This window comes from Martes martes (assembly GCF_963455335.1).
Source record: "Martes martes genome assembly, chromosome: 16".
Classification (NCBI taxonomy): Eukaryota; Metazoa; Chordata; class Mammalia; order Carnivora; family Mustelidae; genus Martes; species Martes martes.
The window spans coordinates 11,798,201-11,824,287 of record NC_137904.1 but is presented as its reverse complement, the minus strand read 5'-3'; the positions used below and the strand labels follow the sequence as shown (position 1 = coordinate 11,824,287).

The 26,087-nt window shown below is 49.2% G+C and overlaps 3 protein-coding genes across 4 annotated transcripts in view; 1 reads left to right on the top strand and 2 right to left on the bottom strand.

Moving 5' to 3' along the window:
- The window catches only part of TTC19 (tetratricopeptide repeat domain 19), a 31,535-nt gene extending 28,734 nt beyond the window's left edge, over positions 1-2,801 (bottom strand). Inside the window, exons 1-3 of the mRNA XM_080827520.1 lie at positions 2,570-2,801; positions 2,354-2,484; positions 386-496 (exon numbers count right to left, since the gene is read on the bottom strand). Coding sequence (XP_080683646.1) covers positions 386-496; positions 2,354-2,484; positions 2,570-2,753 — 426 coding nt within the window. The 5' untranslated portion in view covers positions 2,754-2,801. The remainder of the gene's footprint in view (positions 1-385; positions 497-2,353; positions 2,485-2,569) is intronic.
- A 126-nt stretch (positions 2,802-2,927) lies between these two features.
- On the top strand, positions 2,928-17,999 carry ZSWIM7 (zinc finger SWIM-type containing 7). The gene is made up of 5 exons (XM_080826481.1): positions 2,928-3,098; positions 5,628-5,649; positions 10,454-10,556; positions 14,726-14,830; positions 16,514-17,999. Exons 1-5 carry the CDS (start codon positions 3,008-3,010, stop codon positions 16,637-16,639), a joined length of 447 nt encoding a protein of 148 aa, XP_080682607.1. The 5' UTR covers positions 2,928-3,007; the 3' UTR covers positions 16,640-17,999.
- The window catches only part of ADORA2B (adenosine A2b receptor), a 24,050-nt gene continuing 13,123 nt past the window's right edge, over positions 15,161-26,087 (bottom strand). Inside the window, exons 2-3 of one of the 2 annotated variants that reach the window (XM_080826479.1) lie at positions 18,823-19,404; positions 15,161-16,233 (exon numbers count right to left, since the gene is read on the bottom strand). In XM_080826479.1, the coding sequence (XP_080682605.1) occupies positions 15,909-16,233; positions 18,823-19,404 (907 nt within the window). In that variant the 3' untranslated portion in view covers positions 15,161-15,908. Of the gene's footprint in view, positions 16,234-17,985; positions 19,405-26,087 lie in introns of those variants that run through there. The other variant, XM_080826480.1, reaches the window with a different exon arrangement.

Below are 26,087 nucleotides of genomic sequence, written 5' to 3'. Positions count from 1 at the left end.
TACCAAAAGAAAAAAAAAGTTCAAAGAAAAAGGTATTTAACTCATTTGTGAAAATCAAAGTACAGCAATAGTGTGAGTGTAAATAACTGCACAATCTTTGCAGATGATAAACCAAATCTGGATCCATTCATCACTGGAAAAAACAAATGCTAATGACATTTATTTTGGGTCTGAGATTTAAATTTCATGTAAGTGAAGGGTAATAAAATGTTAGTACCCAAGGATCATATAATAAAAATCGAAACCAAAAGAAAACGTAGTAAAAACAAAAACCAAAGAGCTTCACAACACCCTGAAGGTCAGGAGGGTAAATCAGGAGAGCGAACAACCCTTCTCTTACATCCACCCTTCACCATCAGTGGCTCAGACTGGTTAGAAGAGTTACCAAATCGTAAGTGTAAGTGATGGCCTTCTTGTTATCACTCTGATAGGCAAGACGAAGAGCGTCGTGTAAAATCAGCTCAGCCTCTTCTGGCTCATCTTTCATCATGCTCAACTGAAAAGAGAAAACAAAGAAAGGAATAGAAAACGAAATGTAAAGAAAGCAGATGTCTGTGCTACCAGACAGAAGTGGGTACTGCCATACATCCCAACACACAGAAGACAGCTATCCGCTCATTTGTCAAATATGTACTGAATTCCAGCTGTGCACCAGGCTTTATGTCTATAACGGTGACAGGGAGGTCCTCTTCCTTTGCAGCTATGTATCTGCAGCCACACGACAAGGTTCTGGCCAACAAATGCAGACAACAGGAATGTGAGCGATTTACTGCGGCCTATTTTCTAAGGAAGTTGCTTGTCTGGCATCTTTTTTCCCCTCCTACAGACTGAAGGTAATCCTACAGGACAAATAAACTTAATTATAACTAATAATATAAACTACGAAGAAAAACAATGGGAATAACAATAAGGGGCCCCCTCTAAATGCGAGACAGAGAAGCGCTCCGAGGAAGTGACAGTTACACTGAGGCAGGAAGGATGAGAGTCAACCAAGAATTATGGGGGAAAATGACCCAGAGAGCAGGGGATGAACAAAGGCCCAGCAGGCTGAAGAGAATGATTTTCCAGAACCATTCAAGAGATGAAGGGAAACACATGTGAAGGGCAGACCCGGTGAGCCAGAGAATTATTGCTAAATGGGTGGGCAATGCAGGGGTAGGGTAGGTCAGGCAGGGTCGTGCAGGCCACTGTATGGAGTTTGGATTTTATCATAAATACAGTGGGAAACCACTCAAAAGTGTTTAGGCGAAGAAGTGATATGATCCAATTTACATTTTTGTTTTTCTAACTTAAAAATTTTTTGAAGATTTATTTATTTTTAGACAGTGTGCATGTAGCTGGGGGGGGGTCCTCAAGCAGACTCCCCGTGAAGTAGGGAGCTGGAAATGGGGTTCGAACTCACAATCCTGAGATCATGACCTGAGCTGAAACCAGGAGTGCCAGGCTTAACCGACAGAGCCACCCAGGAGGCCCCCAGTTTACGTTTCTCGCTGCTGCATGGAGAGTGGGGCAACAGGGCAGGCAAGACTACCAGGTGGCAGGCTGTGGCAATGTGGCCAGGATGACAGCAGAGGACACAGAGAAAAGGGCAGATGGATTCCAGAAATACTCTGGATTTGGTGGCAAGAGGAACTGTTGCTGGGCTGGAACGGTACTGAGAGGCAGTGGTAAGGTACCCGCAAGTTTTAAGACTGAGTAGGAGGTTTCCAGAGGAAAAAATTGGGTAGACGGTAGCAAGGAGAAGATGGTGAAGGAACGTGCTGGGGAGGCTTTTGAGATCAACAGTCAGGTGTGAGAGGCTGGTGAGGCCTCGAACTAGGGAGGGCATGTCAGTAGCACCCTGCAGCAGGGGAATATAAATTTGGATGTCGTTAGCACCGAGGCGGTAGCGAGCCCGATGGCAGACAGGAGATAACCTGAGGACGACAAAATAGAAAAGAACGTGGAGAAGAGGAAGGCTTTAGAGAAAGAACAGAAGCAAACCGTGCACAAGCAACACTCAGGTGCATTTTCTGGACGCCACATACGTGCCTAATTCTCGACGCCAGTCCCTTCGGTCCGGCTGGCTCCCTGACAAAAGCAACTACATTTCCGCTCATTTTGCTTGGATAAAAAAGCGATGCCCGTGGTGCCCCCTCCATCTGCACTGGGGACTGCAGCGGTCTGACTGCAGGCTCTGGAGTCTGACAAGCCTGGATGGATGCCAACACCGCCCCCCCACCCCCAACCATGACCCATCGAATTCCGGGCAATTCTACCCCCGGAGCCCCCCATCCAGCGTTCGGGAAGCTGGAGCGAGCGCTGCGTACCCGCAGGGCCAACGAACGGGCCCCGCTCGCAAAGACCGCCTCACCTTGGCTCTCTTCAGCAGCTGGATGATCTCGGCCTCGGTCTCGTCCGCCGCGCCCTCGGCGGCGGCCCCGCCCGCTCCCTGCCGCTCCTCCTGCTCGTCTGCCGCAGCGGGCCTCGAGAACCAGGCGAGCGCTGCGGGAAGGGGCTCTGAGGTCACCGGGTCCGGCCTGCGCCCCGGTCCCCTCCCGGCCGGCCCCGCCCGGCCCGCGCCCCTCACCTGCCAACAGCGGCAGCAGGCCCGGGCCTCCGCCGCGCGGCGCGACTCGGAATGCCGGCACCGCCACCTCGGGCGCCCGGCCCCTCGCGGGCCCCGGGAGCAGGCGCGCCGAGCAGGTCCGGCACCGCCGCCCCGCGGCCCGCAGGAGGCCTCGGCCCAGGCTCGGGCTCAGGAGCCGGTACATGCTCGCTCGGCGTCCTCGGCGCACTGCAGGCCCGGCAGTGTCCCAGGACGGCCCGCCCCCAGCGCCGAGCGCCCGCCGGATTGGTCGGGCCGCGGGATGGGAGGAGGCGGCGTCGTGCCTGCCCGCATGCGCATGACGCGCGCCGACGTCCCTGCGCCTCGCCCCGCCCCCGGCCGACGGCGGGAATTCTCCCCAGAGCCGTCGGAGCCTCGCACCTGCTGGGCATTCCCGGGAGGCTAAGTACCTGGGACGCCATGGCCGTCGCCTTGCAGGGAGCCACGTTGCCCGCTGTCGTCGAGGAGCTCCTGAGCGAAATGGCCGCGGCGGTGCAGGGCAAAGCGCGAAGTACGGGGAGGAGGGCGTGCGTTGCTGCGCTGTGGGCGGTGGACCTGGCTAGGCCCGGCGGGGAGGCGAGGGGCGGAGTTCGCTGGGCCTGCAGGGCTCCGGGTTGGGGGCGCTGACCCCGCTCTCTTCGTCCCGGCTTCTCCGACCGTTTTTCCCCTGTGGCTCTATTCCCAAACCCCAATTCGTAAAAAAAAAAAAAAAAAAAAAAAGGAAAGGAAAGCCAGATTTGTGTAGGGAGCAGGCAGTGGTCCCAGAAGGCGGGCGGGGCCCCAGGGAGAGAAGGGCTGGGCGCTGCCGCGAGACCCGTGAGAAGGTGCCTCGGACCAGGAGGGCTCAAGGGACGGGAGGGGAGGCGAAGTTTTGAATTTTTAAGCTTGCCTGCGGTCTTTTTCTCCCCCCCTCAAAATCTTTTAACATTAATCCTCGCGTACACCGTGTGCGCCAGATAAATATTTCAGAAGCACGAAACGCAAACGCATACGCAAAGACTGGAGTAAATAGGGATATCGTGAGAGTACCTGTTTTTTTTTTCTCTGACCAGCAGAGGATGCTCTGTGACTGTTGCTTACGAAAATCACCCAGGTGATTTTAGATGATAATTCTAATCAAAACGCATCGACCAGTTAGAAATACTCAATCACTGTAAGAAAACGGCCACTTAATAGCAGTGCAGACCTCAAAACTGCCGCTTTTTCACTCGGATGGCTTTTGTTTTAAAAGGACTGCACTTTGAAAGGGTTTATCTTGAGTTCCCGTGTTTAAAGGATTGGGAAAAGTAATCCATACTGACACAAGCATCGTATATGTATGTTTAAAAGATTAGGCCAGCCACGTATTCAAATATGTTCAGATCCCCAAAAAGGATGGGGAAGAAAACAGTCTTGTTAGCTGAAACAGTGGTTGACAAAAGTGGGCTCTGTCTGGATGGGTTAATCCATACACTGGGAGGGACACTCTTAGCTCATGGCTCAGGCAGAGGGACCACTGCCATTGATTCGTGTTTATTTCCAGCAGAACCGTCTCCTGTTATTTTAAAATATTTGTTGTACATAGTGATACACCATTCCTGATCCCTATCCTTCGGTGATGATATTTTTAGATTGAGATTCTGAGTTTAGGCTTATATGATGATGTGATAGCAAATCACAGCTGGGCCACGTGGGAAGCTATGGTAACTTTTCCTTTCCTGCCTAACTTTTTGTTTTCCCAAGAATTACAACTGTTGTGGTTGTGTATGTGTTTTAGTTTTTTTTTTTTTTAAATATACATATAATGTATTATTTGCTTCAGGGGTACAGGACTGTGAATCATCAGTCTTAATGCAATTCACAGCACTCACTATAGCATATACCCTCCCTAGTGTCCATCATCCAGCCACCCTATGCCTCTCCTTCCAACCCCTGCCCCGTTTTTTTAGTCGTCTGTGTATGTATCCCTAATTCAATCTCAAATTCTTTACCCGTATTCTAAATCTCTACTGCAGGGGTGCCTTGGTGGCTCAGTGGGTTAAGCCTCTGCCTTCGGCTCGGGTCGTGATCTCGGGATCCTGGGATTGGCCCGCATCGGGCTCTCTGCTCCGCAGGGAGCCTGCTCCCCCCACCCCCTCACCTACTTGTGATCTCTCTATCTGTGTCAAATAAATAGATAAAATCTTTTAAAAAAAATGATAAATCTCTATTGCATATGTTCAGATGACTGAGATGTTCTGTATGAGTTTCATTCTCCTGTGGAAATCTCTCCTCGAACCTAGACTTGTTCTAATACGGACTGACTGCCTTCCTAGCTAATTTCCTGTGATCTTCCTTCACCCTTATTATCCTAGGAATTCCCTTTGCCTGTGTTGAGCGGTATGTTTAGTATACCTACAGTTTTCTTTTTCTGGGTTTACTGTCTTATTTTATAGAGCACATTCTCTAGTACCTTCCTGAAGAAGAGTACATGAGGTATACTTTTTGAAGCTTTACATGTCTAAAACATTTTTTCCAACCTCACCCTTAAATGATAGCTTGACTAGCTATTGGATTGTATGTTGGAAATAATATTTCTTCAGACATCTGAAAGCATTATATCACTACCTTCTATCTCCTTAAACTTACTTTAAAAGTTTGTGTTATTTTAGCCACACCCCCCAGCCCCCAGCTTCATTTCCACCTCCAAAGCTATCTGGTGTCACCAATTTCTGAGGGTTTTAGGGGAAAGAAGGTAATAGATTTTGGAGCATAAATGAGCTTATTGTTGTTTGGCTCTCTCCATTGCTAGCTTAGGATTCAGTTTCCTCGGGTCTTGTAAATTATTTTCCAGTGTATCTTAGCTGTTTCTGCCTGCTTTCATCCTGGGGAGTTTATGCTTTAAAAAAAAAAAATCCTTTTATTATTGTTTAGTGGGGTATTTGGAAGGAGTAAAATTAGATGTGTAGACTTAATTCACCATCTTACACAAAAATCTTTTTGGTTATAGACTTTTAATGATTTTTGTATCTATAGCTACTGGTTTAACATGATTAACTTTCTTCCCATTCATGTTTTACAGTTCCTGACGAGCATCTATTATCGTAAGTATATATCCTGTTGTAATTGGGTTTTTTTTTAACCATTAACATGTTCTTTTTATTTTTTTAAAAGATTTTTATTTATTTATTTACTTATTTAGAAAGCTGGGGGAGGGGCAGAGAGAGAGAGAAAGAGAAAGAGAATCCCAAGCGGACTCCTTACTGGGTACAGAGTCTGACACAGGGCTGGCTCCCACCGCCCTGAGATCATGACCTGAGCCAAAATCAGGAGTCAAATGCTTAACCGACTGAGCCACCCAGATGCCCCAACCATTAATGTGTTTTATTTTGTTCTTAAGATTTTATTTATTTATCAGAGAGATCATGCACAAGTTGGGGGAGAGTCAGGCACGGGGACAAGCAGGCTCCTTGATGAGCAAGGAGCCTGATGAGAGACTCTGTCCCGGGACCCTGGGATCATGACCTGAGCCAAAGGCAGATGCCCAACCAACTGAGCCACCCAGGCACCCACCATTAATGTGTTTTAAAAGCCAGATCCTTTCAACACCAACTCTTTATTTTTAAGAATCTTTTTTTTTTAAAGATTTTATTTATTTACTTGACAGAGATCACAAGTAGATAGAGAGGCAGGCAGAGAGAAGGGGAAGCAGGCTCCCCGCTGAGCAGAGAGCCCGATGCGGGGCTCGATCCCAGGACCCTGAGATCCCAACCCGAACCGGAGGCAGAGGCTCAACCCACTGAGCCACCCAGGCGCCCTACCAACTCTTTATTTTTAAAAGTACTCTTACTAACCAAGAACAATGTTTTCTTGACATTGTTAAAAATCTGTCCAAAGCCAATACCATTCTTGACAATACAAGGTATTTTTGTGTTGTCCTATTTGCCCCTTTTTTTTAACATTGTTGAAGTAGGGGTGCCTGGCCCAGCATCTGACTCTTGATTTTAGATTGGATCATGATCCTGGGATCCTGGGATTGAGCCCCACATTGGGCTCCCCACTTGGTGGGGAGTCTGCTTGCAAGCACTCTCTCTCATAAATAAATAAGTCTTTAAAAAACAACAAAAAGGGGCGCCTGGGTGGCTCAGTGGGTTAAAGCCTCTGCCTTCAGCTCAGGTCGTGATCCCGGGGTCCTGGGATCGAGCCCCACATCGGGCTCTCTGCTCCGCGGGGAGCCTGCTTTCTCCTCTCTTTCTGCCTGCCTCTCTGCCTACTTGTGATCTCTGTCAAATAAATAAATAAAATCTTAAAAAACAAAAACAACAACAACAAAACATTGTCCTAGTAGTTGTAGTTATTATACTGACACATGAAAAAGAAATTAGAAGCGTGCCTATCTGTAAGGAAAGACAGTTACCATTATTTGTAGATGATAGAAATGTTGAAAAACCAAGAGAATAAAGGTTTTTTATTGCAGAGATTAAAAATTATTTTCCCTCATACACAAATTTCAAAAATATAGCTACAACAACAAAGTGAAAGCTACCTAGGAATGAATTTAATTGTATATGCATATGTACACTTAATATTTAATAGTTTAGAAAGATATACACCAGTGATCACTATGCCAGTGATGATTTTAGAGGAAAGAAAAGAGGTAGAATTTAGGTTTACAAAAGGTTTTAACATTTCTCTACTAAATTTTTTTATAGCGATTATTATTAGAAAATAAATTGCTTTTAAAACAAAATAGGCAAATAATAAAAATGTAAATTAGCAAAAGCTTTGGGGAAAAGGGTAAATCTTCCTAGTGACCATAAATATACAAATTAAAATAATGACACAACTCCCCATCTTTAACACTGGCTACCACAAAAAAGATGTTGGTAAGAATGTCCCAGATGGGGGTGCCTGGGTGGCTCAGTGGGTTAAGCGTCTGTCTTTGGCTCAGGTCATGATCCCAGTCTCCTGGGATGGAGTCCTACATTGGGCTCTCTGCTGAGCAGGGAGCCTGCTTCTCCCTCTGCCCCTCCCTCCTGCGGATGCACTCTCTCACTCTCTCTCTCTCATTCTCTCAAATAAATAAAATCTTTTTTAAAAAAAAGAATGTCCCAGATGTTGCCAAGAACATGGAGAAAAGGGTAATTGATACCCTCCTGGTAGAAGTGTCAACTGCAAACTAATCTGGCCACAGGTCATAGGAGCTTTAAAACATGCACATGTTCTTCAGTTCACAAATTCCATTTATAAGAGTGTATCCCAAGGAAGTGCTCATGCATGTTCATCGAGATTTTACAGTGAGCATATTCATCCAGTATTGCTTCTGGTAGCAAAAACGAAAACAGACCCACCTGGAAACAGTCTAGTGATTCACATTAGATTTAAGAAACCCTAATTATCTAAACATAGAGTTTGGAGAAAAGCAAGATAATTCATCTCTACAGTGGAACTCTTTGTAACCATTAAGAGTGAATAAAAAAATACACAGGAAGGGTGTTCACCATAAATTATAAAGTTAGAAAGACAGGTATAAAAATTCTTACTAGATTCATTTTTTTTTAAAGATTTTTTTTTTATTTATTTGACAGAGAGAGATCACAAGTAGGCAGAGAGGCAGGCAGAGAGAGAGGGGGAAGCAGGCTCCCCGCTAAGCAGAGAGCCCGATGCAGGGCTCAATCCCAGGACCCTGGGATCATGACCTGAGCCAAAAGCAGAGGCTTTAACCCACTGAGCCACCCAGGCACCCCACTAGATTCATTTTTAAAGTTAACTGTGATTAATTGATAAAGTTAGGACCAAATTTTATTTTTCTTTGCCCATAGATAATCTTCATGTTTTAATGAAAAAATTTAAAATTCTTCCCATTCTACTAGTTTGTTGTATCAAGAGACTAGATTGTTGGAAACTGAAGAATTTGAACATTTTAATCTTGAAGATAGTAGCTCTATCTTCATGTTTTGTGTCAGATCACATGAGTTGTTTAAACCATTAACTTCTATTTTAGTTCAACTCATCCATTTTATTTTCCAGTTTATAAAAATAACTCCTGCTCATAAAAAAAAAAATGTTCTTGGTTGGGGCACCTGCTGGCTCAGTCGGTTAAAAATCTGCCTTCGGCTTGGGTCAGGATCTCAGGATCCTGGGATTGAGTCCTGCATTAGGCTCCCTCCTCAGCAGGGAGCCTGCTTCTCCCTCTGCCTCTCACTCATGCTTTTTCTCTCAAATAAAATACTAAAAAAAAAAAAAATGTTCTTGGAAGATAAAGAAAACATGAAAAGCATCAACAATCATACCACCCAGTGATAATCATTGTTACAGTTTGTGTTTGCCTTTTTTTTTAAAATGTTTTATTTTGAGATCATGGATTTTCTTAAAAAAATTTTTAACATGGGGCGCCTGGGTGGCTCAGTCCTTAAGTGTCTGCCTTCGGCTCAGGTCGTAATCTCAGGGTCCTGGGATCGAGCCCCGTGGGGGGCTCCCTGCTCAGCGGGAGGCCTGCTTCTCCCTCTCTTGCTGTCTGTCTCTCTGTCACATAAATAATCTTTAAGAAAATTTCTTTAAACACGATTGAGAGTTTCTGAATACCTAATTTTGTACCCAATCTTTCTCACCTATCATAACAATTTTCCCACATTTTGGAGGGATTTTTTCTGATCTGTCATTTAAAGGTGGATAGCCTTTATTATAATACAAAAAGTACAAATGACTACCCATCAGGTGCTCAACATGAAAGTCTGATAATACTTGTATTGGTTAGGATGTGGGGAAATTCGAACTCATGAAGTGCTGGTGGGACTGCGGTTCCCACTGTAGAAAGCTATTGGCAACACCTATGAAAGCTGAAAAATGGGGGCGCCTGGCTGGCTCAGTGGGTTAAAGCCTCTGCTTTCCGCTCAGGTCATGATCCCAGGGTCCTGGGTTTGAGCCCTGCATCAGGCTCTCTGCTCAGCAGGGAGCCTGCTTCCTCCTCTCTCTCTCTCTGTCTCTCTGCCTATTTGTGATCTCTGTCAAATAAATAAATAAAATATTTTTTAAAAAAAGATGAAAAATGCACACATCCTAGGGCTCTGCAAGTCTAATACAAGCAGGAAAAAGTCCCACCTAATTGCATTAGGGACATGTACAGGGATAACTGAATATTGTTTATAATGTAGAACAGAAACGGAATGCCTATCAGCGTACTTAAAAAATAAAATATATGTACACACAGTGGAATGTTATTCAGAAATTAAATTAAAAAATACGTATGTCAACATGCATCATTTTCAAAAGCACACTGAATAGGAAAAACCAAGTTGCCAAAAAAAGCCTACAATATATCTTTTTGTGTTCTAAAACTTAGGAAACAAGATCACACGCAGGTGCATGTATGTGCCAGTGCAGTGTATACATATTCAGTGTACTTTGTCAAATACAATAGAAAAACATTAACAGGAAGGAAACCAGTGCATGCAGTCGCCTTGGGTGAAAGTTAATTGGGAAGAACAGGAAGCAGTATGATGTGTAAACGGCTTTTTCCATAAACGTGTTAACATTCTAGGGGGGTTAACATTACATGGGTTTGTTTTGTTTTTTTTTTAAAGATTCTATTTATTTATTTGACAGACAGAGATCACAAGTAGGCAGAGAGGCAGGCAGAGAGAGAGGAGGAAGCAGGCTCCCTGCTGAGCAGAGAGCCCGATTCGGGGCTCAATCCCAGGACTCTGGGATCATGACCTGAGCCGAAGACAGAGGCTTAACCCACTGAGCCACCCAGGCGCCCAACATTACATGGGTTTTTGCTGTATTCTTTTTTTCCCAAATTAAAATGAGTTTTTTAAAAAAAATGCCAAAGGTGATCTCTTGGGTTAAGTTCCTATGGTGACTGTGAGAGTGGGCGTCTAACGTGAAAACCTCTCTGTTTCCCAGGCTGAAGTTCATCTTCGGCTCCTCGGCAGTCCAGGCCTTGGACCTCGTGGACCGACAGTCCGTCACCTTAATCTCATCACCCAGTGGGAGGCGTGTTTACCAGGTAGAAATCTAGAAGTGGGGATCAGGTCAACAAGGAAACACCCCTGACAACCAAATGTTTTCAGGAATCCCAGTATATCCTGGCTATTGAAAAGCAAATGACCCAACTTCAGAAAATCAGTGTATTAGTAACGAAGATAAGCTAACTAAGACCTCTTAACCCTACCTGGTAGCAGTGTATGGAACCGGCAATAACGTGGAGAAGCTGTTTTCTCAAGTCTAATAGCAGGGAGTTGATTTTTGCTTCCTTGTGTTTGGTAACAGGCACTTTTCTCCCAAAAACTGTGTTGACACTTCCACCTTGTTCCTTACCTCTTGCCTACAAGTAAAAGCCAGAATGCACGAGGTCCTTTTGCATGCTCACATTCCATCTACCAGAAGTGTTCTTTCAGACTATGCTCAAGGCAGGTTGTCTACCCAGACTTTAGTTTTGTCCTCTAGAATTTAATATGCGTAGATCTGTAAAGTAATAGCCTCTTATCAGACTCTGAGAGACTCAGATTTCCATGTGTTGTTGATAACCCCCCCCAACCCTCCAAGCCCAAGTAGGTATTTATCTTGCAGGAAACAGATGCAAAAAAGTAAACTCACATCTGGCCTCTGGGGTTTGTAACTGCTGTCCCACACTGCCTATCTATAAACAGTGGGCCACACCCCAACCCATTCCCACTCCCCTACACCCCAGCCTAGTTATATGAGACAAGGGTAAGTGTCGTGGGATTGAGGGAGGGGAATCTTGTGAATGAAATAAAAATACGGGCAGTGTTCTCCCAAAATTTTGAGTCTGGGGGCACCTGGCTGGCTCAGTGGGTAGAGGGCATGACTCTTGATCTCAGGGTTGTAGGTTCAAGGCCCACGTTGGGTATAGAGATTACTTGAAAATAAAGTATTAAAAAAATTGTGTATGTGTGTATCTGGCTTGGAAGGAGTAAAGAAGCCATCAGCTCTAGTATGTCATCTTGGTCTTGCTGAAAACGAGGAAGTAGGAAGTTTTTCAGCATTTGGATTCTGGTTTATTTATGATGAACTTCTCAGAGCTGAGACCATGTCCATTAATTCCTAGAGAGGGGGCAAAGCCTCCTTGGGCAAATAGGTGCCTTTGCTTAGTGAATTAGCTGGCTGTTTCACACTGTAGCGTAACTTAACCCATCTGGCAAAATCTTCATCCGTTTCTTCATTAAGGAAAATGGGGTAGTTAATGTTGAGTGCCGGAGTTAACACTGCATTTACGTAAAAGAAGCTACCTGTTAGAATTTTGTCAGGGCGAACTCAACAGATTAATAGTCAAAGCTATTAAATGATACTGTACCTGACGAGGTGTTTCCGTTTTACTTCTTAGTGTTTTTATTTGGCGTTTCTAGGGAGCTAAAATACCCGAAACAAGAAGGGCCCTTGAGTTTTTCCCACATCTTTTAGTTTCAGATTTTTTTGGTCTTCGTTCCAGTATTAGCATAACATTTGACCTGTGCAAACAGACTTCTAACTGCCCTCCGGTTCTAAGATCTAGTCATTAGTTAAAATCTTAAAAGGTTTTGTTTGAAATATTTCAATTCTTGTTGACTTTTTGTTGCTCCCAAGATCGCCACTTGTTTAACTTCCATCATTCCCGTCCTGTATTCTATTACATTGCTTTCTTCATCATTAAAACGCAAACTTCCTAGTACTGTGACTTTCAGCTTGGACTTTGAATTAAATGAGGCTGTAGAACTCTTATGTACACTCTCAAATTAATCTTAATGGTCTCATCGTACACTAAGATAGTCCGAATTTGGCTTAAGTAGGAGGTTCTCTGAGATGATAAAAGTTGAGTCAGACACTGTCTGACTCCCCCCCGGTCATCTTCCCATAGGTCACACTATGGGACTGTTATGTCTTCCAGATACAGCAGTAATTATTCCAAAGTCGTCACTGTGCTGTTGTCACCTGAGTTGCTTGTCTCTAGACTTTCTGGGGTCACCTAGAGAGAGGGATGCATCAGTCAGGAGAGGCTAAGTCAGGAGGGGGCAACCATGACTCCCACATGCCAAAGGCTTCCAGAAACAAAGCTGTATGTCTCAGTCATGCTTCCCATCAGTTCCGAGTTGACTGTCATCCACTCCAGAACGTCTTCACTCAGGGATCTGCGTCGGTGCAGCAGCCCTTCTCGGGAGTATTGTGGGTCTCACAGCAGAGAGGAAGAGGATGTGGTCAGTGCCAGTCTGTCGTTTCCGCGTGGCTACGCCCATTTTCCTGGCTAAAGCGGGTCACACAGCCAGCCGGTATTTAATAGGGCAGCAATGTATGATCTCTCAGAGGCACCGAGCACAGGGCGCAACAGATCATACAGCTGAGCACTGTGACGGCTCCTGAGAGGCCGGCAGCAGCCGTAAAACAGACCGTGCTTGCGAGCGGACGACCGTCCAGGTGGGTCTTACTCCTTAGAAGCCGCCGGAACCACAGCCGACTTCCCCCAAGGGAGGCTCCTACGAGTCTACTCACGGCCTCCGTTTCCTATTACCCAGATGTTTCTTTTTTAAAAGCCTTCTCCTTCTGGGGATAAACCTTGCAGACTGTGAGTGGGAGAAGTGGGGGCAGTTCTGGGAGGGGAGGTCATTTTTCCATTGAAGGCTGAAGACACCGAGTTAGATGATCCCTGAGGTCAATTTCCAGTTGTAATCATTTCTAACTCAGATTTTTGGCTGATTACTGGGTTCGTTAGTCATCCGATGGCTAGATAAGGAAGAAGCAAATTCACAGTTTACTATCTCTGGACAGTGTTTACTGCCTCAGGCAGTTGAACATTGTACTTTTAGTCTTAGCCAGCCCCTGACAGGATCAGGCAAGGGAGCGTCTGTAGACTCTCTCCCCCTCCCTAAGTCGCCTGGCATCGGTTCGGCACAGTCCAGAGTATTCTGAAGGATTGGAGACCCGCAAGAAGCCAGAGAACGATTCAAGTCATTATAGAATTCCAGAGGCTTATGCCTGCTTAAATTTACACCTAGAGAGAAGAGGTAGAGGAAAGGAAGGAATCTGACATTTTATCCATTGGTAATGGTTCGGAGACCCAAGAATTGTTCACATCACTGCTGGATATTGGGTTTTTCCCAGGAGGAAGTGGAAAACAGTCCGCTTTCAGACTGTCGTCACTTTGACAAACACAACGCTGGAACTCTGGTCTTCTCTCGTGGCCTTCCCAGCGGCTTTTTTTCTTTGCTGGGGAGGAAGAGGGGAGATTTTCAGTAGTGCTGGCTTTTTTTTTTTTTTGGAGTCCTGGCCTTTTCATTTCAATCTCCCCATCTCAGAGCCTAAAACTAATTCGAAAGCCGTGGGGCAAATTCCTAAGTGGCAGGTCATGGTAAAATACTCCTCAGGATGTTTCTACTTCCTTGGATACTGATTTTACACTTCAGGCCCCGGACATTTTTGGTTTGGGCTGCTTGGAGGTGGAGAGATGTCCACGAGCGATTTCTCCAGAAGGTTTGTCCATTCATGCCACAGACACATCATAATTTCCCTGTATGCCTGTCTGCCTTCTGTCCCCCGACTACCAACAAGGTAGTCTGTTCCTGGACTAGGCCTCTTACCAGCCCCTCAAGTATCTGCATCCTCCTGCCATCCTGCCGGGTGAATAGGCAGTTCCAGGCTTGCCTCGTTTGGAGACCTCCACCCTGGCCGCTGAGTCATCCCTTTTGCAAGTTTCTTTGCTTTGTTCTCCCTGCTCTCAAATGTCTTGTAAGAGCCCTTTCCTTCTGAACACCCGTCTTCCTGCCGCACTGCTTACCGGTTTTCACACTTGGTTTGGGTGTGTGGCGGAAGCTTTAGAAACACTCGCACCTACCGTGAGATACGAAAGGTGAAGAAACAGCAAAGTGTTCGGAGGGGACCGGTCCCTCCGCCTCTCTCCAGGCAGCCCATGGAGCGGGCTCTCTAAACCGCTAGGGAGAGGACTAAGGCCGTTTGTACAGGAGGTTTAGCTGGTCTGAAACTCCAGTTTTGCTGTATCTTCATACAGCAGAGCCCCGAGTCTGCACACAGGAAAGTGGGGTCTCCCCTTTTGAGTCAGACGTTACTGCAGTTCCCAGCGCGATTTGCAGGGCAACCCGGAGTCCTCAGATGGATACACTTAAGGGAAGGGAGCCGTTGCCCAGCACACCTCTCCGAGTCTGATTTCATCTGTCCTTTTCCTTCTAGGTACTTGGAAGCTCTGGTAAAACATACACGTGTCTGGCTTCTTGTCATTACTGCTCGTGTCCTGCCTTTGCCTTCTCAGTGCTTCGGAAGAGTGACAGCCTGCTGGTGAGGAGGGGAAGGCTCTTCCCTCTCTGGGCAGATAAGCAAATTCTTGGCCCTTACCATGTAGCTTAAGAGTTGTACAAAAGAGGAATTTTTTTTATTTAAGATTTTATTTACTTATTGGAGAGAGAGAGCGCGTGCGCACGCACATGCCAGGTTGAAGGGCAGAGGGGGAAGCAGGCTCCCCGCTGAGCAGAGAGCCCGATGTGGGGCTCGATCCCAGGACCCCAAGATCATGACCTGAGCCGAAGGCAGACGCTCAACCCACTGAGCCACCCAGGTACCCCCCAAACAGGAATTTTTTTTTTTTAAAGATTTTATTTTTATTTATTTGACAGACAAAGATCACAAGTAGGCAGAGAGACAGGCAGAGTGAGAGGAGGAAGCAGGCTCCCCGGTGAGCAGAGAGCCCAATGCGGGGCCCGATCGCAGGACTCCGGAATCACGACCCGAGCCGAAAGCAGAGGCCTCAACCCACTGAGCCACCCAGGCACCCCAGGAATTTTTACCATGTATCGAAACAAATGGTTGACTGTCCTTGCTTGCAGATAGTCATCTCTTTTGGGATTACCGCCCCCCCCAATGCAGGGTCATTTTTAGATCTATATCCATTACCCAATTTTTTATTTAAAAGGTCACAGATGAAGCTTTGGGGAGGGCAACAAGGTAATCTCAAAAGCTGGCTCTGGGGAATTAGCCCAATAAAAATAGGAGCTAAACTGGTCGTTGGCGAGTCTGCGTGTCCCCTGCTACAGCTATGAGGTGTTCCTTCCCACTGCTTGTCGCACGGCCTGGCGGTTCGCCACGCCGGCCTCGCACGCGAGGCAGGAGAGCACGTGGAGACTTTCGCCCACTTCACAGGCGCCCAGAACATCAAGCAGGAGCAAGACATACTCCCGTAACTCCTTATTTCCGAGGAGAAAGCACTACCCACCCGAGAGCAGGTAGCTATTTTGTAAGACCTGCCAGGGAAAATTACAGTACCTGCTCCACGCTTCCCCTTTCTGTCTCACTGTTAAGCTGGTAAACATCCTGGGAACGGGGGCGGCTGGTTGCGCATCTCCTGATTAAAAGACCATCTTCACAGCTGGTGTGTCCCAGGTGTGCTCTGCCCGTGAAGGGACAGGATCAAACTTCGGGCCCCTTCGGTATCTAAAGCTGAGCGTGTTCTATGACAGAAGGTCCAGGCTGCTACAGGGGAGGGTTCCACCACCCACCAGCACGTCCCCCGCAGGACAGCACGCAGTGAAGGGAGCAGACCACAGACTGGGCGCGCAGGTAGAACGGGGCTGAGGCCTGTCCTCGTGGGCTGGCGGACAGATTTCAATGAGCTCGTCTGCGAGAAGCACTGAGCGACGCAGCAGGTCAGGGAATGTTTGGCATCGCCGTGAAGGGCGTTCTGAAGGCTGGAAGAAGACAGCAGGGCGGAAGATGAAAATGAGGGGCCTGTCTTGGTTCTCACTGTGGGTTATAAACCCTGTGCCAGTCCCAAAACAAAGGGCAAAGTAAGACTTCCTTTATCCCCTCAGATTTCTAGAAGGAACACACCGTGTCATCCTCAGCTGCACTTTTTAGGCAGTGAGTCTGTAACGTGTGGGCCCCACTCCCTCCCCAGTAAGAGCGGCGAGCGGTCCTGGTCAGCGTCAGCCCTGCCCGTGTCTAACAGGTTTGTGTCTTGTGTTCCAGTGCAAGCATCTCCTGGCGGTTTACCTTAGTCAGGTGATGGGAACCTGTCGACAGCTAAAGGTCTCTGACAAGCAACTGACTGACATATTATTCGTGAAGAAGAAACAAGCAGCACAGAAGGTATAAATGCTGTTATCTTGTAGACATGCTTATCTTTCAAACAGGAGTCCCACCCAGAAACACATTTAACCTACCAAGCTTCGCACGGAAGAGAGGTGAAATAGATCTGCAGACTTCTTGTCACTGCCTCTGTTCCCTCACGGCCAAGAGACTATGAGGTGCCAGCCAGGATGTGCGTGTGCTTTGAAGCTCTACAATTTCTCCTGAAAAATCTGAGCCTCGTGGGTCAGTTTCCTAGCTGAAGCAAGCCTCTGACCCAAACAAAGCCGAATACCATGTCCTATCTGCAGTTAGATGTTTTAAGATTTTTTTAAAAATTTATTTGAAAGAGACAGCACAAGCTGGGGGGTGCAGGCAGAGGGAGAAGCCGGCACCCCACTGAGCAGGCAGCCCAACTCGGGACTCGATCCCAGGACCCCGGGATTATGACCTGAGCTGAAGGCAGACGCTTCACCGTCTGAGCAACCCGGGCGCCCAGTTAGATTCTTAAGTCCCTGAAGTATTAGTAATTTTTAAGAGGCTAGAATAGTAGACGACAGTGGTCGGATGGAGTTTAGATGGGCGTTCCTCCCTTTCCCGGGACCCGGAAGTTTGTCTGCAGCAAAGCAGAGTGGAGCAGAGCAGACACGTGGAGAAGAGCAGCCGCACCAGAAGCCTCGGCGGCGCTCGTTTCCTCGAGCTGCAGCCAGTCCGCAGAGCCGGGGCCGGAGCGCCCACCGGCTGTAGCGTTAGACAGCGGTGCCGTCGGCAAGGGAAGGAGTGGTTTGCTCTGCCCGCACCGCAGAGCCCTGCGCCAGGCCGAAGGAAGAAAGGGGCTAAACGTCCCGCCCTGAAGGAAGCCCAGAAACTACTAGGGGTTTCCAGTCTCCAGAGGAAAAATGCCCGAGAGCTACCAAGAGACGTGTTTTTAGGAGGGAGAGAGATGGGACTCGGTCGGACCCGGACAGGGTGAAGGAGCTGTGACGGTGACCGTGAAAATGAGACCGCGTGCAGCCAGGAGACTTAGTAAAGCTGTTCCCAGCCGGAGTAGGAGCCTGGAGGGCCACGAACACTCTGGCTCCGCGGGGGCTCATAAATCTGCAGTGTCCTCCTCCTCCCGGGTTTACTGCAGAAGGAAATGCAGCCGCGAACAAACAGAAGAAACATCTTACAGCCCGGGAAACACCCGGCCCCAGAGACATGCGGCGCCCGGCGGGCACACGGCAGGAAAAAGGCGCTGGTGGCACCGTGGGGTGGGGGGCAGAGCCCTTTGTTGCTGCAGATAAAACCTGTCAAGACTCGACTCCTTGGGAAACTTGAGCTGGGTATGAACTTCTCCTTTTAAGCAGTCTTCACAATAAAGGAAAGGATGTGGGTGCAGCACGCTAAGCTTGTTGTGAAGTTTTATTTTTATCTCACGTAATAGGTGTACACGGATGTATGATTTTTACTTATTCACATTTTCACACTTGGGCTCCAGGGACGTGGCCAGACCGCAGCCTGGTGGGGATACGCGTGACTACCTAAGGGCAGAAGGGGCAGGTGCCGTCTGGGAGGGGAGGGATCGCATGACCCCAGTTCTTCCTCCAGGGTCGTTTGCAGTACCTGGAGAAGAATGTTCCCAAAGACTGACAGTCCACTTACGAATTTACAAGAGTAGCATTTCCCCAAATAAATATAGAAGTCTGTTAACTGAAGAATTACACTTTTAATTTTCCTGGTCACCCTCCTAGGAACAAGTATCTATTTTTAGTATGTTCAACCCTTATTCTTTCACTGCGTCTACATTAAAAAAAAATTTTGTATTATAATAGTTCACAGTGTTTTACAGTAAAATAGTTTCATGTTCTACCATGAAAAGAGGCAGACTCTTAAAAATGAAATTCTTTTACAATCCAGGCCATTGGCATCATCCACACAGCAGCCAGAACGAACCAGAAATACATTTGTGAACCTTTGCAGCCAACTAATAACATGTGCATATTAGCTAGGTATGTGGTCACTCGAAAGAGAGGTGGCCCGTGCACATACACAGTGTCGCTGTCTTTAAAAACAGGAATCAGCCAGTCAGGTCCCATCCCTTTGTTTATTGAGAACGTGTGCCTTCTTGAAGAGGCCGGGCCCTAGGTCATAGGCCCACATCAAGGGCAGGCTGTGCCCCTGCCTGCCCATTCCCGCTCTTGAGGACATCCGTCTGGCAGAGAACGTACCTGGAGATGATTTTGTGAAACGTGTAGCGGAAGTCTCGGTTCCGATAGGCATAGACAACGGGATTGACCACCGAGTTGGCATGTGACAGGAGAATGGCCGTGTTCATTACCCACTTGGGCTTAGCCTTAGACTTGGCTGGCTGAAAGAAGGTGACACAGTTGATGGCATGTACTGGCAGCCAGCAGAGAGCGAAGATCCCAACGATCATGGCCAGGGACTTGGCGGCGTGGATCTCCCGCTGGATGACGGTCCGGGAGTGGTCCATCAGCTCCGTGCGCTGCAGCTGCCTGCAAGCCTCCAGGAAGATCCTGATGTAGATGACCAGCATAATGAGCAGCGGGGGCAGGACGCACCCGAAGAAGTTGAAGTACACCATGTAGCTCATGGGGACCACATTCTCAAACAGACACCTCACGAGGCAACAGCTTGCGTTTGCGGCTCCGTCCCAGGGCTCCGTGCAGTTGGCGGCGGTGGCCTTGCTGTTCCACCCCAGGAACGGGGTCAGCCCGATGCCAAAGGCGAGGACCCAGAGGACAGCGATGACTCTTCTTGCTCGAGTCCCGGTGACCAGACTCTTATATCTGCTCAAAAGAACGGCACCCGTTATCGTCCGTGTACAAAAGTGTTGCCAGAGCCCGAGACCCCACCTCTGCTTTGTTCCATGGTCCTCATCCCAGCAACCTTTAGGGCCGCCCTCAGAGGGTAGCAGCGTTTTGCCCCCAACATGAAGACCTGCAAATAGGTATGAACAACCTCACTCTAACAAGCTCAGAGCTTCATCCTTGACCTCCTAGCTCAGCTCTGCTGAGTGACGGATCCTGGTCAGTGAGAACAAGGGGAGAAGTCTTCGGGGGCGCTTTCTAACGACCCACATCCAGAGCCGTGGGTCTAGGGCTTCTGTAAGGCGCTGTTCTAGGTGCTGAGCAGCACCAGCGAACAGAACACACAAGATCCCTGCTTAGAAAGCACTTACATTCTAGTAGGGGGAGACCGTGATCCCAAACAACAAACCTGCTAGTAAATTATACAGCGCGCTAGCAGGAGAGGGGTAGAATGAAAAAAGAAAAAGCAGAGTAAGGAAGACCAGGACTGGCAGGGGCTGGAATTTTCAAGGAGTCAGTCAAAGGAGGTTTCACCGATCTGGTGAGACTTGAACAAAAGCCTGAGGAGGTGAGCATCGGAGCCCCCAGGGGCCCAGCAGCACTACCGGGCCGCCCCGGGGAAGAATCCCGGCCTCCCACGCACACAGAGAGGTCTGTCTCCGACTGTGCCAACAGTCAGCTCTGGAAACTGCCGGAGAACAAGGCAACGTCCCCCTCTCTGCTAGCAGTGAAGCCGATAAAAACGGGAAAATACTGTAGCAAATATTAAATAACTCTAGTAGTTTTAAAACTTGGAATCTTTTTTAAAATTGCGAGAAATCAACACACACTTTAGACGTTTTGCCATAAACTAGTCCATATACGGTTTATAGCAAAGCTATCATAATATGTATTCAATGTCATGTACCGGGGAAATAATTTGATACATGTTACCTGAACACCTGCCTCTCCAGTGTCCAGTTTCCCGAGCCTGAGGTAGAAAGCCCGGACTTGGCCCAGCCCACAGCACCCCGAGGCCCCAGCCCCACCCTGCCAGGGCCTGCTGGGGCTCCCCGTGGGCTCCCGCCGCTCTCCACTCGGGATAAACACCTGTTCGTTTCAAGGGTCACCGCATTTCCGGATCACCTCCGAGGCTGAGGTGGCCACTCCCTCTCTCTGGCCCCAGACACACACCTGGCACAGAGCTTATTTATCTATGCCGGTGGTTTCCCCTCCGCTAGAATGTCAAACTCAAGGACTGGGCACTTTGTCCCTTTGGCACTGGTACCCCAGGACCTGGCGCGTATCTGGTAGGTTCTTAATGATACGGCCATTATGAATGCATTCCTTATTTGTTATCTGATTTGTTACCCAACGGCTTTAAAAGAAGAGTACTTAATAGGAACACCTAAGGCCACGGGCCTGGACTGGCAGGAGAACGGGCCCAGTTTGCTGCAGAAGCTCACAGAGATCTTGCCTCGTGACAGCCGCCCCTGGTCCTTTCTCCCCCTGTGCGGGCCGCTCTCCACAACGGGCAGCACGGTCGTGGGGCCTTTACTACGAACGGCCCGCCGGGCTCCACTGCTCGCTAAATTTCCCTCGGCCGCTAAATCCATCTATTTCTAAATCCTTTCTGCTTCCCCCCTCATTCGGGAACTCACAGCCATTCCTTTAAAAAAAAAAAGTTCCTGCCGCCCATCACTCCGTCGGAGAACGCGTCAGTGCCCGCGGGAGGCCCAGGCAGCCTCCCTAAGGCACTCAGAGTCACAGGAATCCAATCTAGGAGGCCACTTCCTAAACAGCCTGCCCTTTCTCTTCTGTCATTCACAGGATTCAGCTGTATTTAATTGTGTGCACTTGAACACCGGCCAGTGCGGGGCCGGGCGAACCATATTTGGCATAAGCAAGTTCTCTGGTGTGGATACAGGTGGTGGTTCCGGCCAATGAGACGAAAGGAAGCGTGCTAGGGTACTTCCAGGAAAGATTTTCCTTCTTGATAAAATGAGAGAGAACCCATGGGGAGGGCTCTTCTCCCAACCCATCCCCTTCTGCTTTTGATGCTCCTGTGGGAGGCCCGGATGCCCAGAGCTGCGGCAACCATCTCGTGACCATGAGGGGCTGGCCTGGAGACAAAGCAACAGCCAAGCAGAAGGAAGGAAAGGGCCCGGGTCGTTGACCACCTTTCTGAACCCTGCACCAACTCTAGAACCATCATGGCTCCACGTTCAAGTTCAAGAGATCATTAAATGTCTTGATTGCTTAAGCCACTGTTCATCCCGGAGCCAAAAGCATACAACTTGGAAGGGACTTTTCTCTCTTCTAATCAAAACTCCCTTATTTTACAAATGAGGACACAGAGATACAAAGCCTTTGTGTAACCAAAGCAATGTAAGACCCAGAGACCCAAGCTGGGTCGGGAGTCCCACACCAGTGTTCCCTGCACCACACTATGCTGAGGCTTATTTTACGTGAACTTTTTTTTTTTTTTTTAAAGCAACATTGGACGCTGGACATGGAGGGGTGACAGGGACGGGCTTCCCACCAGAGTTCAGCACAACAGCTGGGATCCACCTATATCTGAACTCAGAACCGCTGGATCCTGCACATGTGAAAAACCACTTTTATGCTCCACGGACTTAGATAAAGCAGATGATTCCATCTGGGGAGCAGCCGGTCGCCCCTTTGTGAGCGCCCCCAAACACAACTTCTCTGCCCTCCTGGCTCACCATCCCACTCCTTCGGCCCGGGCGCTCCGCTAGTCACGGGAAACATAATCACAGCCCTCCCGGGTTATAAAGCGAGCGAAAGAGAAAGTCAACAAGTAGACACACAAACGTGTCATTACAAATCAGGGGGAGTTTGGCCAAACCAAAATGAATAGGGAGTAGATCAGAGGGAAAACAGGAAGGCTTGGGACAGAGGATGCTGGGGAAGGCCTCTTGGGCAGAACGAGGTGCAAAAGGAGGAAAACATCTGAAGGGTGGGGACGAGAGCATTCTAGGCCGAGCAGCGTGGTGACGCTTGCAGACAGGGAAGGATTTTACTTTCCTAAAGAAGGAAAAGGAAGGCCCCTAAGACGAGGCAGAGGCCGGCTCATAGGCCATGGGAAGGAATCTAGATTCTGATACTCCAAGTGCAGCGGGAAACTGTAGAAGTTTTATTTTAAGCCACGGAATGGTGCTGACTTGGGTTCTGTAAAGCTCGCCGTATGGAGACTGAATTTTAGGGAACCAAGAAGAAACGCAGATCAGTTAGGAAACTCTCTTGGTGGTTCATTCGAGAGAAAATGGTGACGTGGACCAGGGTGACAGCAAAGACGGTGCCGACAGAGCTGCCCCTTGGAGGGAGAACCAGCTGGTCCTGCAAACGGACTGGATGTAGGAAGACAAAGAACTGAGGGTGATTCCTAGGATTTTTCCCATCCCGTGCACGCATTCGTTATACTGGAACAGTATCAAGGGGATTAAGAGCAAGACAATGGTGGATGTCAGTATCCTGATGACAACGATCCCGAGAGACAGAGAAGATGTAGAAAAAAGGCAAAACTATTAAAGCGGCTGAGAATCTGGGGAGGTTGGAGGATGTGGCCCAGGGCGCGTGCGGAGGGACACGCCGCTGTGGCAGAGGGAAGGAGAACAGGGCCAGGGTGGGAGGGGCAGAGCTGGGCGGCTAGAAGACCTTTAAGAGCTGCGGTTACTCGGCCACAGAAGAAAAGCTGTCCCCTGCGGGGGCGGGGAGCTGGGGCCCTGGAGGTGTCTCACCGAGTAGAAAGGAGCTTGCTAGAAATGTGTGGTGGGATGACGGCCTCTGTGGTTTTGACAGGGCAACAGCCTCCGTTGAGGACGAGGTGCAGGCTGACCCGTGCAAGTGCGAGGCCGAGGGGGAGTGAGCAAGACGCACAGGAAGGTAGACCAGGGTGCAGACTCCCGGGCTGGGCAGCAGGGGCGCGGGGCAGGGTGTCTGGACAGGGGGAACATCAAAGATTCCTGTCTTTTGCAGGAGGGAACAGGATGCTCTTCTGGAAAGGGCAGTGGAGAGACCCAAGAGAAAGCACTCGAGCCCAAGTCCCCACCCAAGGTCCCAGGTCTAAGCAGAAATAAGGGAAACCATGTCCTTGGGGGGCCGCCTTGGTCAAGGCCAGGTGACCGAGGGAACGTCCAGAGAAGAGGTCAGAGAAGACCCAGGGATCTGGTGGTGACCCGGGGAACGGAGAGCTTAGGAAGGCGAGGCGGGACTGGGTCCAGTCAGTCAGGGAATGTACAGAACACCGCGGGGCTGAGAATTTGCGGAATTATTCTGAGGCTCTAAAATACTCGGCTAAAGCGGAGAGTACAGCCACATCTCCGTTTTCATCTTTAATATGCCAAGAGTACTTGAAATTTTTTTTCTGAAGATTTTATTTTTTATTTACTTGATAGAGCACAAGCAGGGGGACCGGCAGAGGGAGAGGGAGAAGCAGGCTCCCCGCTGAGCAGGGAGCCCGATGCGGGGCTCGATCCCAGGACCCTAGGATCATGACCTGAGCTGCAAGCAGAGGCCCGATGCCCACCGCCTGGGCCACCTGGGTGCCCCGAGTACTTAAAACTTTAAAACTTTCTTCATCTAAAACAAGGTTTCCTCCCTCATTTCCCCCAACTGGTAGATCATTTCCCTCTCTGGCGGCCTTCGAACCCCATGCGCAACGTTCTGGAGCCCCCCACCTGCAGACCCGCTCCCTCAGCCGTGACACCGAGCCTGTGCTGCCGACACCTCCTCCAGGCAGCCTACCCGTCACGCTCAGACCGTGGCTCTCAGGTCACAGCTGGGCTCTCTCCAGTTTACTAATGTGGCAACTGAGGCTCAGAGAGTTTGTTACTGGCCTGCTGCCCTGAACTGCAGTCAGGACACAAACTCTATCTCACCTGACTCCAGTTTTGCCAAAAGTAGTCATTTTCCGGTTCGGGACCAGATGGCTCGTCTCACCAGTCCCGGCTCCCGCCTCTGCCAGTCACTCAGCCCCAGGCTCACCTCAGGGGCAGCCAGCCACGGGTCAGTGGCTTCTCTTTCTTCCCTGGACACGTCTGCTCTCGCCTGAGCTGCCGCATGGCTCCAGGGGGCCTCTCTAGAGGCCCACGGCAGCACGGAGACTTCCTTCACTCTGCCGTAGGAACAGCCAGACCCACGAGAAGCACGGGCTCCGAAGACAAAAGCACGTTTAGCACAGGCGCTCCAGCCCCATCATGGCACATGGTATCCACGAGACCCATGCCTGGGTGCAGGCCCCGGGGGGAGACAGTCGTGGATGCTGGAGAGAGCCGACAGGTGTCCCCGCCCTGAGCAGGATGTTCCCAGGGATGACCCCCGGGCTCCCTGGCATCTCCTCCCCTGTCCTCTCACCTCCTATGTCAGCTGTTGCGGCCCCGTCATTTTCCAGAATGTCTGCCTGTTCCCTGGCCCCTCCTCCGGCCTGCGGATTCCATGCTTTCCTCCCTCTGCACCAGGGTCTCCCGCAACATCCTCCAACGTGTGCTCGTGCACGCGTGTGTGTGTCCCCAAAACATTCCCGAAAGGCAGGGGTCAAGTGTTTGCCTCCATCTGCCCCTATGCCAGTCTCTGCCCGGCTGTGGGGGGCACCGAGCACAAGAGGAAGGCCAGGGAAGATGGACATCGGCCCCCAAAGTGGGAGGGGTCAGTAAAATGCAGCGACAACTGCAGGAAGCACGAGCAGCTTTATTATTCCGAACGAGCAGGAGCGATTCTCTCCCACACAAAAGGGGTGTTCTGGGAAAGGCCACGCTCTGGAAAGCGGCTGTGCTGCTCTGCTGGGAGTGAGGCTGGGCCGTGACCCACCCATTCTCGCTCGAAGGGGCTCATTAGCTAAGGAGATTGACAGAAAATCGGTCACACGGAGGGACCCAACAAAGGGAACAGTGTGGCCACTGAGGTTACATAATGCAAGGCAGAATGGCCAAGTTCCGCAGAACAAGGGCTGGCCTATTTCTGGGGCAGGGTCTCCTCCCTCTGAGCTGGGCTGCCCTCGGCTCAGACCAGGCCACTGCCTTCTCGGCCTTGGAAATCAGGATTCCCGGCTCCGGGGGGAGGAGATCAGCCGATGCCCTCGAGCGACTGCCCTGGGCACTGGCTGAGGGCTGTACGGAGTCTGCGCTCTGGCATCTGAGAAATGGGGACAGAAGTGACCGCAGAACCCATCCCCCACGCTGCCGGGCTCTGAGCACAGGGAGAAGGTGTTCAGAGCACTTTATGGACCCACAGCTCTAGGGAGATGCGCGTGCAGTTGTCATTGGTTCTTAAAATTGTTTACTGTTTGTTTAGGGACTTTTTTCTTTATATTCTGTCCAGCTCGCAAATTGTATTCCTCTGTAATAGAGACATTTCTGCCTTCAAGCATGTATACGTATATACGTTATTAGGAAAACTTCGTATTCTCTAAAAGTGCCCATGCATAGTAACAGGACGTGTATCAAAGTCGGGTTAGGGCAGACCGCTCAAAACCTACAAGATATAACTAGAACACTAACATCTGCGAGCGCCGGGGCAGGCAGCCTGGCGGGGCTGGAGGCCGCCACAATGAATATTAAAAACGCACCCAATAAATCTAGTAGAGATTCTGGCAAAACCTGAATTAGAGCGAGGCCGCGAAGTGCCAGAACGAGGCTGGGAGAGCAGGTCGGAGCTGTTATAAA

Bases quoted from the DNA above. Each gene is read 5' to 3' on its own strand.
- ZSWIM7 (XM_080826481.1), top strand. From the start codon at position 3,008: ATGGCCGTCGCCTTGCAGGGAGCCACGTTGCCCGCTGTCGTCGAGGAG. The intron at 5,650-10,453 runs GTAAGTATATAT...TCTGTTTCCCAG, and splicing joins CCTGACGAGCATCTATTATC to GCTGAAGTTCATCTTCGGCT. The intron at 10,557-14,725 runs GTAGAAATCTAG...TTTTCCTTCTAG, and splicing joins GTGGGAGGCGTGTTTACCAG to GTACTTGGAAGCTCTGGTAA.